The sequence below is a fragment of the Chaetodon auriga genome, chromosome 7 (assembly GCF_051107435.1).
Source record: "Chaetodon auriga isolate fChaAug3 chromosome 7, fChaAug3.hap1, whole genome shotgun sequence".
Taxonomy (NCBI): Eukaryota; Metazoa; Chordata; class Actinopteri; order Chaetodontiformes; family Chaetodontidae; genus Chaetodon; species Chaetodon auriga.
Window position 1 is genome coordinate 12,129,037 of NC_135080.1, and position 11,731 is coordinate 12,140,767.

Consider the following 11,731-nt stretch of genomic DNA (forward strand, 5'->3'; position numbering starts at 1 on the left):
TACAAGTACTGTTACTGTTGATACATTAAGTACATTTATCTGATCATATATCTGTACTTTGACTGAAGTTGGTTAGATTTGAATGCAGGGCTTTTATTTGCAATGAAAAAGGAGTATTTGTCCATTAGTGTATTTTAGTGTGATGTATAAATGTAAATACATTTTTGATTTTGGAGCATAAAAATAAGATTATCATGACAAATAAAATGCATCAAGACAAGTCAGGCCCGGTTTTACGTGGTCTGAAATATCCTCCTCTTTGATACGTATTTATTTAATCCTCCGCTTGAGCGGTTGTAAATTGTTGATAAAAATAAAACACACTTCAAAATGTCCTCAAGTGCCCTGCTTAACTCATCTGACCAAACCATCTGCTAGACGTGTTCTCAACAACGGAGTGGGTGAGTGCACAGGACACACACACACACACACACACACACACACACACACACACACATAGATAGAAAACAAACAAATACACTTGAACTAAACATAAGACACAGTCACACATATGTACATACAACTGCAACTCTCCATCAGAGAGGCCACACTCGAAATCAAGGCCCACCTTGGTCGGAGGTGGAGTCCCCCTGATGAGATTTAATTTTTCCAGCTATCATTGAGTGCTCTAATCAGTGTTTTGTTTGAGCACCACGTGCCTTTTGGGCCTGTAAGAACTGCTGTTTTCAAGAGAGCACAGGTATAATGTAATTCTCCAGCCAGGTTTCAATCAGATATCTGTGTCATAAACTATTTACGTTCAGTATCTGATGATCCATAAGGCTGATATGTTTTTTTTTCCTATGAGATACGGTGAATCAGACTATGCAGATAAGCAGTTTGTGAGCAGCGCAGCTAAAAGCTCCACACCACTTAAGACGTTAGGGTCGTCTTTTTTTTTCTTCCATAGTAACAGTCCCCTGGCAACCAGTCAGAGTGCCAGTGATATGCATGCTGCTTCATACCCCTCTGGCTCCCTTGCACATACCCTTCCTCAGCTTCTCCATCGCTCAGTTCTCTCTCTCCTCCCCCTGAAGCCATCCCCTTGCATATGTGCGTTTGTGTCTGGAAGTGAGTCAGCTGCATCCTCAGCACCTGGGACATTACCTCCAGTCTCCACAGGGGAAGCTGCATCGCTGACGCTGTGAGTTCAACAGGTCTGCTGTTTCTTGTTGTGATTTTCTAAAACCGATACTTAGGATTGTGTTTTCTGCTTTTTTTGAAAGTGGATGTTTTACCATTTGATTGCATTGTGGAAACTGGCTGTGTGCTATGGAACATAATACGTGTAATGACCAGTTTGTTTAGCATTTTTTATAGATGAGTCTACATTTTCTGTGATCATTTTTTAGCATTTGCATTCTTTTTATTTGTTTTTTCATACTTTTTGCTTTCTTGCGTAAGAAATCATGTAGTTTGACAGTTGTTAAACTGAGCATGCTCTCCTGATGTTGATGATTAATCTCTCTTTATGTCATGGTTTATCATTTTAATCAGGCATCATATGCATGAATGTACTGAAAACATGTGTTTTCTCCCCTTATTTGTTTTTCTAGTGGTTCCACGTATAAAGACCCTGGTTGTCGGCTCTGCAGGTTCGTTGATCAGGGCTCCAAGCCAAAATCTCTGCGGGTGTGTAAGAGAGGAGAGGGACGTCAACATGGGCTCAAGCTCCTCCTCCTATGCCCCCAAAACCATTTACCTGGATGTGGATGGGAAAGTGCAAAAGGTGGGTCCGGCTCCTGTGGAAATATTATATTGTCTTGCATCTTTTCTATTATTTGCACCATAAAATTCTTAACGGACTAACAGATCAAGGTTATGTATTCTCTGCTGCTGTGTGAGATGAGACAGAGCACAGGTATAATCTTCCTTTTCATTATTTGTGTAATTTATGTTAAATAGGATTGGGCATGAATGGAAACATATACAGATTTAATCTTTCAATCGCTCAAATGTTAAATGTTAACATAAAGTCTATTTCAAAGCTATGTCTATAGTGTAAACATGGTGTATTAGGTATCTAATTGCAGAAAATCAATTAAATTGTTTAGGCAATACAATCCAAAACATGTTTCAGATCATCACAGTCGGGACTCATCCAGGAAATTTTTGTTATCGTTCACTGATCAATTTGCTTATTCAATTAAAGGCATTTGGACATTTAATAATGGATTTAATTTAAAAACCAACCCTAATGAAGTTTAATTATGGCAATTAAATATTTCCACTCATATAGATGACATTCCCAGCGGACTAACGTCACCTGAGGAGGAGCTAAAATTAAGCGGTGATGCAGAGCAGTTTGCTTTACAGGTGTTACTAACAGAACCAAACACCTGTTGTTAATGGCTTACACACCAGCATTAGTTCCTGCTGCCTCACGGCTCTGGGGTTTACGAGTGAAAGAACGGATTTAGATCTCTTTCTTCAGTTCAAGTTTCCAGAAGCAGCAGTTAAGCTATTAATCAGTGGTGATACAAAAAAAGACAAAATAAGGCCTAACGCTGATCTGTTTCAGCTTATTACAGCAGGGCAGCAGCTTAGTGATCATTTTGCCGGTCGTGACAAATGGTTCCAGGCTCGAGTTTCATGTTCCAGCGTTCCAAACATACTCAGATACAGATAATGCGGCGCTTGCTGATCTGGTGATGTAGAGTGCTTCAAGTAGAGAGCTGGCGATGACACATGTCTGTTGAAGAGCCCCGAGCCCACGGCCTGAGACTGAATGTTTGTCTGCTACACCTGCTCCCTTCAAGATGGAAGATCACGGTTTCTGCACAGGGTATCTGCGCCCTCCCTCCGCACATGTACTGTACTGAGTCTTGTAAATTGGGCTGATTGCGTGACAGACAGGGATGATGTTGTTTTCTTCGAGACCTCCTTAACTCCAGCTGTCCTTTTCGCTGACCCTTACTTTGCATTCTCATGTGACTGGCTTGTCTAAAAAACACATGACATTTGATAACCCTCCTGCCCTGTCAGAACACTGAGGCCTTATATCAAAACCACAGCAGCTGTTTGTGTGCAGGTGTGCCTCTGGAAACCATGCAGACACAAATTGCACCGTGTCATGTGACATGATAATTAATAGCACCGCTATGTAACCTTCTTCCTCATTTTCACCACATGTATGAAAATTAATACATAATGAGAGTCGAGCTTGCATTTGAATCTAGAGACCAATAAATGTCCTGTGTTTTCCTCACAGGTGGTGTTCAGTCGGCACTGCAGCCCATGTGACATCAAGGAGCTTCTGTGTTCCTCATCTAACATTCCCAGGTTTGTTGTTTTGTTTACTTGTTTGGTCGTTTATCTGTTCACGTGGAGGTTACAGCATAGTACTGTAGAAACAGGGATAACACATCATGTACCTATTCAAAAGACAGTTTGAGAAATAGTTTAAAATATGAATTAATATTAACTGTATTTCTACTTTTTCCACTCTTTCTCTCATCCTCTCACTGCAGGAACACTGCCATCATGATGGTGGACCCAGAGGGCACCTTGGTCTCCATAGATCCCACCATGCCCACCAACTCTCCAAAGTAACACACCCTATTATTATCATATTATATTTCTACAGAATCACGTAATTACATCTCACCTATGCCATCTTTTACAAAAATCTGGCTTTTTTTTTTAGAAGCTCATTATAAACTGAGAATAAGGTTTCTTTTTTCCCCTTGGAAACAGCAGCTGGCAAGACAGTCCCTCCACAAGGTTCATTTAGTAGCTGTTACACAACAGCAGGCCTACTAAATTAGCCTCGTGGTGTGATTGTTGTCTTAACCATAAATCTCTGAGGGGGAAAAAAAAAATACAAAGAAATTGTTAAGCTGATGTCAAGAGTTAGGAATAATGACTGCTCTTCTGATTTCCTCACAGCTCACTGTACAAAGTTGTCCCTCTGTCTACTGGACAGCTTGGAGGTAAGCTGTCGGCAACAGCTTTATTCTGCTTCACTAAAGGAGAGTTCATTTCAGTTCAAACAGGCTTCATTGGCATGAATGTTCAGGTTACATTGCTGCCAAAGCTAAATTACATAGTATTGAATAATTACATGTCATCAAAGAAAGCTAAATAGACAATCACAAGACAACAAAAACATTTTCAGCACACTTAATCACTTCGAAACACTTCCTGCAGAGCTGATTTCTTTCAGCTCATGACTACAGTCAACATGTTTTCTAGCTAATACTGCACGCTGACCTTTCCCCACACAGACAGGCAGTTTCTGAGGATCTCACATGCATCCGTGCACCGAACAACACATCTACAGTGAAAGCAAAAATGAGCTTGCAAATACCAGACTTTACAATGTGACTGCTGTTCACAGTGGTTTATCAGTAGTGTATTTTGTCTGCAGAGAAGGAGGACATGTTTCAGAATGTGCTGTCCCAGGTGGCTGAGCAGTTCAGCAGGTAACCCTTCAGTTAGTTATGTTATGTTATGGATGAAGCCCGTCCTTCCCCACCCTCAGACATACCTCACACACATACCTGACACCTGCGACTTTCAGTGATAATACATGCTGCAACCCATAGGGGCACGCTAAATCAGACAACAAGCTCTTTCACATTCATCATTTATTTTGTAGGGCCCATTATAGTCTTGCTGAACCATGTGAAATACATGTCAACCTCTTATCATGTCATGCTCTTCCTTCCTCTCACAGAGCCTTTCGCATCAACGAGTTGAAGACTGAAGTCACCAACAGGCTAGCAATGCTGGAGAAGAGAGTGGAACGTAAGTGGCACTGCTGTGTTTAGATGAAAGGACATAAGCAATATAAGCTGAGATGTAAATAAAGCATGAAATACAGCAAGTGAAGCCAAACTGTGATGTGTCTTGTCATCTTGTTTCAGTGGAGGGCTTGAAGGTGGTAGAGATTGAGAAGTGCAAAAATGATCTGAAGAAGCTACGAGATGAGATGACTTCAAGAGGTGGTGGCAGGTGAGATGAAGAATACAGTGAGACATCGGCGGAAACCAAGTCATGTGAAATCAATGTCAAATGATCTTATTTTGGACTTCTTTCCTTTAAAATTCAGAGTAAACTGTCCATGTAAATACAACTTCTCAGACGATGGCAAGAAGGTCACTCCTAGACGAGATGTCCCCAATTACCCAAAGGTATGTCCTCTGGGACTAATGTCTTTATTACTATTAGACAAAGCTAACTTCATCAATCTCTGTAGTGTCTGAAGTTCTGATGGCTCTATTTATCTGGCATATATAGTACACACTATCTCAGGAGACCATTGAGGCACTCAAGAAGCCAACATTCGATGTCTGGCACTGGGAACATAACGAGGTCTGTTGATGTTGCATCTCTATAACTCACTTCCCATTCCGGTATCCAGGTGACTGATGTCTGAATTTCCTTTCTCCTCCCTTGTGGCTGCAGATGCTAAGTTGTTTGGAGTATATGTACCATGACCTGGGACTGGTGAAGGAATTCAACATGAACCCCATCACACTCAAACGCTGGCTGGTAAAGATACAGCACTAGAAGACAAGCAAGCACATGGATACACTGTATACCTCAATGCACATGGGGCAGATCTCAAACAAGCATTTAACTAAAAAGCAGAGGTGTTGCAAAGAGTAGTCTCAGCGCTCTGACACTGATTACAAAGGGATGATCAAAGGGTGCATGGCTGTCTCTTGTCTTTGTCTTGTAGTTGGCGATTCAGGAGAACTACCGCAACAACCCTTTCCACAACTTTCGCCACTGCTTCTGCGTTAGTCAGATGATGTATGGCATGATCCACCTCTGCAACCTACAGGTATGGTGCATGTTTGTGTGTATGCATGCAAAATTACCCATCATTAAACTTTTGCAAAATGATATTAGGTTCTGAACAATTACACACTGTTTCTTACAAGCCATATTTTTAAAGATAGCACCATCTGTCTTCATAATACCAATAAATTCAGTTCTATACCAGACATTTAGCAAAACCATTCATTCACGTTGTCGTCCAGGAGAAGCTGACTCTCACCGATATGGGAATTCTGATGACAGCTGCAGTGTGTCATGACCTGGACCACCCTGGCTACAACAACACGTAAGACTCACTATTCTGTCTGTAGGGGCGTTGACAGATAGAGCAATGCAGATGCCCATTGACCCCAGCATGTTTTGACATCCTCGGCACAACACAGTTGTCAATGAAGTGTGAAACTAGTTCGGCATGGAGAGAGTTCAGGTATGAAAACACACCGATTCAGATTATCATGTTGTCTGAGTTTTGGGCAGGCAAGGAACTCTCTTATCAGGGAAGCTTTGAGGGAATATACAGTCAATCAAACCATTCTCCCATGTCATCCATCTATCAGGTACCAGATCAATGCCCGCACGGAGCTGGCAGTGCGCTACAACGACATATCTCCTCTGGAGAACCATCACTGTGCTGTGGCCTTCCAGATCCTTTCGCTTCCTGAGTGCAATATCTTTGCAAACGTGGATCCTGAGGCATTCAAACAGATCCGACAGGTGTGCATGTGAAACTCTCATTAGTCTTCTCTTAATCCTACATCAGTCCTGTCACATATTTACATATCAATCATTTTCACAGAGGCAAAAGGTGACATGAAAACACAATGTTTTCACCTCGAGCGTCCTCCCTTAAATGCAAGTAAATATTATGCAAATGTCTCAAACAGTCTGGTCTTGTGTTTCCAGGCAATTATCACCCTCATTCTGGCCACTGACATGGCCAGACACGGGGAGATATTGGACTCTTTCAAGCAAAAAGTGGACAACTTTGACTTCACCAACGAAGAGCATGTGACATGTGTATGTATACATTAAGCCTTACAAGGTCACCTCACTTGTCCCCCTGTTACTGTACTGTACATGTGAGATGTGACCTCAACACAAGCAGGCCTTCACCTGTTAAGCATGCTTCAATCAGCAGAAATGGATTGTTTTAGAGTAAGTGAGGAAGGCAGGCAGGGTTGTGTGTGCTGATGATGAATAGGCTTCTTTATCCTGTGTTTTCCGTGTCAGGGCTGGGTGTTGCATGTATGTTTGTTCACGTGCGTGTGTTTGTGTTTTCAGCTGAAGATGGTTTTGATCAAGTGCTGTGATATTTCCAACGAAGTGAGGCCGACTGAGGTAGCTGAGCCATGGGTGGACTGCCTACTGGAGGAGTACTTCATGCAGGTGACCTCAACCAAAGCATTCACATAACTCCCCGTCAGCTCAGATGAAGGGAAAACTACATTAAGAGCAATAGCAGCCCGTAATAGGTGAAGTTTTCTATATGAATTGAAAGCATATTTCCACTTACGTGCTTCCCAGAGTGACAGGGAGAAATCTGAGGGTCTCCCGGTGGCTCCCTTCATGGACAGAGATAAAGTCACTAAACCCACTGCTCAGATTGGATTCATCAAATTTGTCCTCATCCCAATGTTTGAGACTGTCATGAAGGTAGGACAATGTGTGCACAGATGTGTTCCTTTATAGACACACACACACAATTAACTTATGCTCTTACTGTGGTGTCCAACAGCTTTTCCCTCAGATAGAGGAGATCATGGTTCAACCTTTGAGGGACTCCCGTGACCACTATGAGGAGCTGAAACAGATTGATGATGCCATGACAGAGGTAGGACCTATTCTGTCCTATCTATCTATCTATCTATCTATCTATCTATCTATCTATCTATGTTGCCAGTCACCTGACATGTACAGTAAGTAAATTGTAGCTAAGCCAGACTCACTTTGATATGAGCCAGACTGCTAAAACAGACACATACAAACACATAGACACACATGTCATTCCAAGGTTAACACACGCATACTCGACGTACACTTTCTATGACCTCCCTTCATTAACCAGCCAGCCACTGTGGCTACTCCATGAACTGTGTGGATATTGTAAAGCTGCCAATAGTTTGTGGATGAGAGGATCAATGTCATTATTACACTTGGTTGTTATAGCTATAGCCAGAAGCTGGGAAAGGGCAGAAACAGCTAGCCTGGCTCTGTCCAGCACCTCTCAATCTCACTTATTACCATGTTATATCTTTTTTTTTAATCCATACAAAAACAGATGTATAAAAACAACAATTCGTCATTTTTTACACTATTCCTCAGCTCTGACCAGTTGCAGACAAGTCAAATCAAGTCAGTTTTCACTGACTTTCAATCACAAATTTGCCTAAAATGCTTAAGATTTTGTGCAGCGTATGACACCCTCCATCTTTAGACCCTTGAGGCAGCCGAGAGAGAGTGCAAGAAGCTACTGGTCCCAGCCAAGAAATAGTCCTGTTCATAACCACCATAAATTTCTGCCATAAAAACATGAGAAATAGGTTTTGAATGAAACTCTCCCTTTTTGGTTCAGAGTATATAATAACTGTTACTATGATGTTTTTTGTGTCCACAATCATACTGTGAAAATTTCATGATGTGACCACAGGGGATGCGGTCATCACAGGCATTAATGACACTTCTGCAAGGTCACAAACATGTCATTGTGCCAGTGTGGACATGCTACATTAAATTTAGCTTGGAGCACACTGCCAGTCCAGCCTTGATGGCACTTACAGTAATGTGTAAGCGATTGAAGCAATGGCAGGATTGCTGGTTTCCCGTTGTGAGAAGGAGGCACGTAGAGAACAAATCCAAGTCAATCTACACATTATCATTTAAGCTTTTCACCTGGAGCTACCAAACATATCATCAGTCATGCAATTTGTTTCACATGGGTGGGGTCACACACACATGCTTGCACACACCCATCAAACCACTTGCTAACATAAAGGTGTGTCTTTTGTTCAATGAGGCACAGAAGAAAAAAACTGAAAATATGTCATTAGGCGGGAAGAAGAAGTAAGCTGTGCAGTGAATGAGTGCAGTGGTATCTGTGTAAGTAAAAGCAACTGACTGTCTGGTTGTGCTTTAGTGTTTAGTGTTAGTGTCATGAGTGCTCTCTGTCTCTGCCTCTCTCTGACCTCTCCACAGCACCTCTCCTCTGCACTGAATTCGCTCTACAAAAGCCAGACCTTTGTGAATGTGCAGCACTTTCATCACTTTGGATTCGCCTCCTAAGTGAACGCCAAGGAGTTCATATCAACTTACTCACAAAAAGGAAAACCAAGGGAGTAATCCTGTTTAGTCGGCTCAGGCTAAATTGGTTCAGCTTGAGAAATTCTTGGCAAGTGTGAGGGTGCAGAAGCTAAACGGCATACAAAGAAAAAAGAAAGAGAAGTTCAAAGGCTTATGAGAAGGAAAGAGAAGAAAATGGAGGAAACCACACAAAAATTCTTAAAGTTCATTTATATATATGACTTAGTTCATATTGCTGTCACAGCTGAAAACAAAGTGGTGAAACTGTCGCTCATTTGCTTCCTTCTTAAACACCATGTTGCTTTGTTGTTTTTTTGTTTTTTTTTACAGTGACCAGATACAGAAACTATAACCTCTTTTCTGTCATTTCACTTTTCCACAGAAGTAGAGTAAAGTTGCCACTAGACCCTGAGTAAATTTTGACTTCCCACACAGGGAATCCAAATCTCACTCATAGCTCTAAGGCACCTTCCTATAGCCTTTATCTGTGGTGGTCGATAACCACCCAGCCTCTTGGTGGTCAGGTGTGGTTTGTGCTGATCTAGGCACGGCTCTCAGTCAATGAGTTGTTTCTTAAACCTAGTTTTAATCTCTGTCTTTCCTCTTTAACGCCCTGCTGTTTCTCTCTGCCTAATCCGGGCTCTCATTTTATTGCAGGGGTCCTCGTTTGTGATCAAATTCAGGAAGGACTTTTAAAAATGCGACTGAGGCCTCAGTGAAGATGTTCTGCGCTGCAATCTGAAGACGACAGATGGATCAGGAGGGAAAGAAAAGACTGCTTGACTACATACTGAACTAAACTTAGGCGTCATGGTGGCATATCTTGAACTTTGACTTAGACTTTTGCACTGGATGTAACAGAGAGGGACCTTGTGACCTCGCTGTATATTTATGGTGTTTATGTTGCTCTCCCCACTTTTTTCATTTCACTGCGCCTTGAGAGTTTGAAGGACCAGTTTCTCCAAAAAACACACTGAAAACCTATTTTAAGATTGGTTATCATGCATTTTAAACATATACAGTGGCTGCAGAATAGGCTTCGTGGACTTCAGGAAAATATTTTCTGCAAGGCGCAAACATGTTTTCCCCAATTTTTCCAGTAGAAAAAATAAAATGCACCAAATTGGGGTGTTCTCACCTCACTGTAGCAATAAGGTTTTGATTGTTATGGTCCACTGGGTGTTCAATGCCACACACTTGTTCATACACAATGAGCATTTCATATAACCATCACAAGTCTACGTGTATCCTTAAACACTTTTTCATAAAAATAAAGCCACATAGAGGCATAAATGTAAGGTGTTACACAATTTGTCCTGTAAAAAAGTGTTAATATCTCTACTACTACTTTTAAAACTGTGATTTGTATGTTTGTTCATCTGTCACACCCTGTGAGTCTTTATATATAAAGGTTACACAACACACATATCAGTGTCTTCTATCTTAAAGGACCAGTGTGTATGATTTAGAGGCATCTAGAGGTGAGTTTGCAGATTGCAACCAACTGAATAGCTCTAACCTCACTCTCCCCTTCCGAACATGTAGGAAAACCGACAGTGGCTGCTAAGCAAAACAAAAGACGCTGTCTACGGTCAGTATTCAGTTTGTTCTTTCTGGGCAACTGCAGAAACATGGCTGTGCAACACGACAGGCTCACTGTAAGGCCAGTGATCGACAGCTGGCAGCCCACTTCACATATATAGCAATGAATTCAGAAAATGTGCTCATCTAACATTACTCAGCAGTGGAGGAGACCCAAAGAGTGACGGTCAATTATCTTACCAACCCATGGCAGCGGGCCAAAAAGCCTGTAATGCGTAGTTCACCCGTTGTACAAGAATCAGATTATTTTCCAACCCCATCCTCCTCAAGAGGAGTTGGTTTTTTTTTTAGTTTTTTGGGTTTTTTTTGGTGGGGGGGTTAGATAAGGGCTCTTTCATTGGTTACTGAATTGCGGGTGTTGTATTGAGCACTGAATGACTGCAGCACAGAACATTTTTTCGTTAATTGCTTATCATTATGGATTTTCCATGCTTTTAGGAGTCTGTTTGCTCTGGTGGGCTCATAAAAATAACCTTATTTTTATAAGAAAGTGAACATATTAGACAATAATTGACTAATTAGGCCTAAATAAATATGTGTGTGTGTGTGTGTGTGTGTGTGTGTGTGTGTGTGTGTTCTATGTTCAGCAGCTGTTGATTTGATGATTTCAGTCATTTTCAAATGCAAGACTTGTGAATCTCTTTGGAAACGCTCACAGCAGCCTCTGGGCTTTCACAACAGCAGATATCCATGACAGTTAAGCAAACTCTAGTCGCTGATGAAGACTGTGAGATACAAAGATAACGGAAAAAGCTTTAAAACAAAGCGAGAGCTGGGATTGTGTTGTCATATCACTGACACATACTGTTAATGCACAAAGACCATAACACATCTCTCCAAGTGCCTCTTTTAATCAAATGTGGTAACAATGCACTTATTGGATTCAGTTTATAATAACATCTTTGTGCAGTAATTATGAAGACAAGATTATGATCGCAAGCATGATTTCCCCACATTAAGTGAACAGAAACTTCAGAATTGTCGACTGAACTTCCTTTCCTCCCACTGTGGAATATTTGAATGTTAAAAACATAACAATTATACA

The 11,731-nt window shown here is 41.4% G+C and overlaps 1 protein-coding gene across 5 annotated transcripts; it reads left to right on the plus strand.

Moving 5' to 3' along the window:
* The first annotated feature begins 1,036 nt into the window (after window positions 1–1,036).
* On the plus strand, window positions 1,037–10,508 carry pde9ac (phosphodiesterase 9ac). 5 transcript variants are annotated; one of them, XM_076735113.1, is made up of 20 exons: window positions 1,037–1,144; window positions 1,557–1,729; window positions 3,212–3,282; window positions 3,471–3,548; window positions 3,889–3,932; window positions 4,370–4,424; window positions 4,679–4,749; window positions 4,869–4,956; window positions 5,054–5,135; window positions 5,242–5,316; window positions 5,410–5,496; window positions 5,687–5,791; window positions 5,991–6,073; window positions 6,345–6,501; window positions 6,691–6,804; window positions 7,069–7,173; window positions 7,312–7,440; window positions 7,523–7,618; window positions 8,801–8,883; window positions 9,742–10,508. In XM_076735113.1, exons 2-19 carry the CDS (start codon window positions 1,661–1,663, stop codon window positions 8,849–8,851), a joined length of 1,560 nt encoding a protein of 519 aa, XP_076591228.1. In that variant the 5' UTR covers window positions 1,037–1,144; window positions 1,557–1,660; the 3' UTR covers window positions 8,852–8,883; window positions 9,742–10,508. The 5 variants fall into 5 exon arrangements, with proteins under 5 accessions (XP_076591228.1, XP_076591227.1, XP_076591230.1 ...); XM_076735112.1 differs by having other exon boundaries at window positions 1,076–1,157; XM_076735115.1 differs by having other exon boundaries at window positions 1,076–1,157; window positions 8,807–8,883.
* Window positions 10,509–11,731: the final 1,223 nt, after the last annotated feature.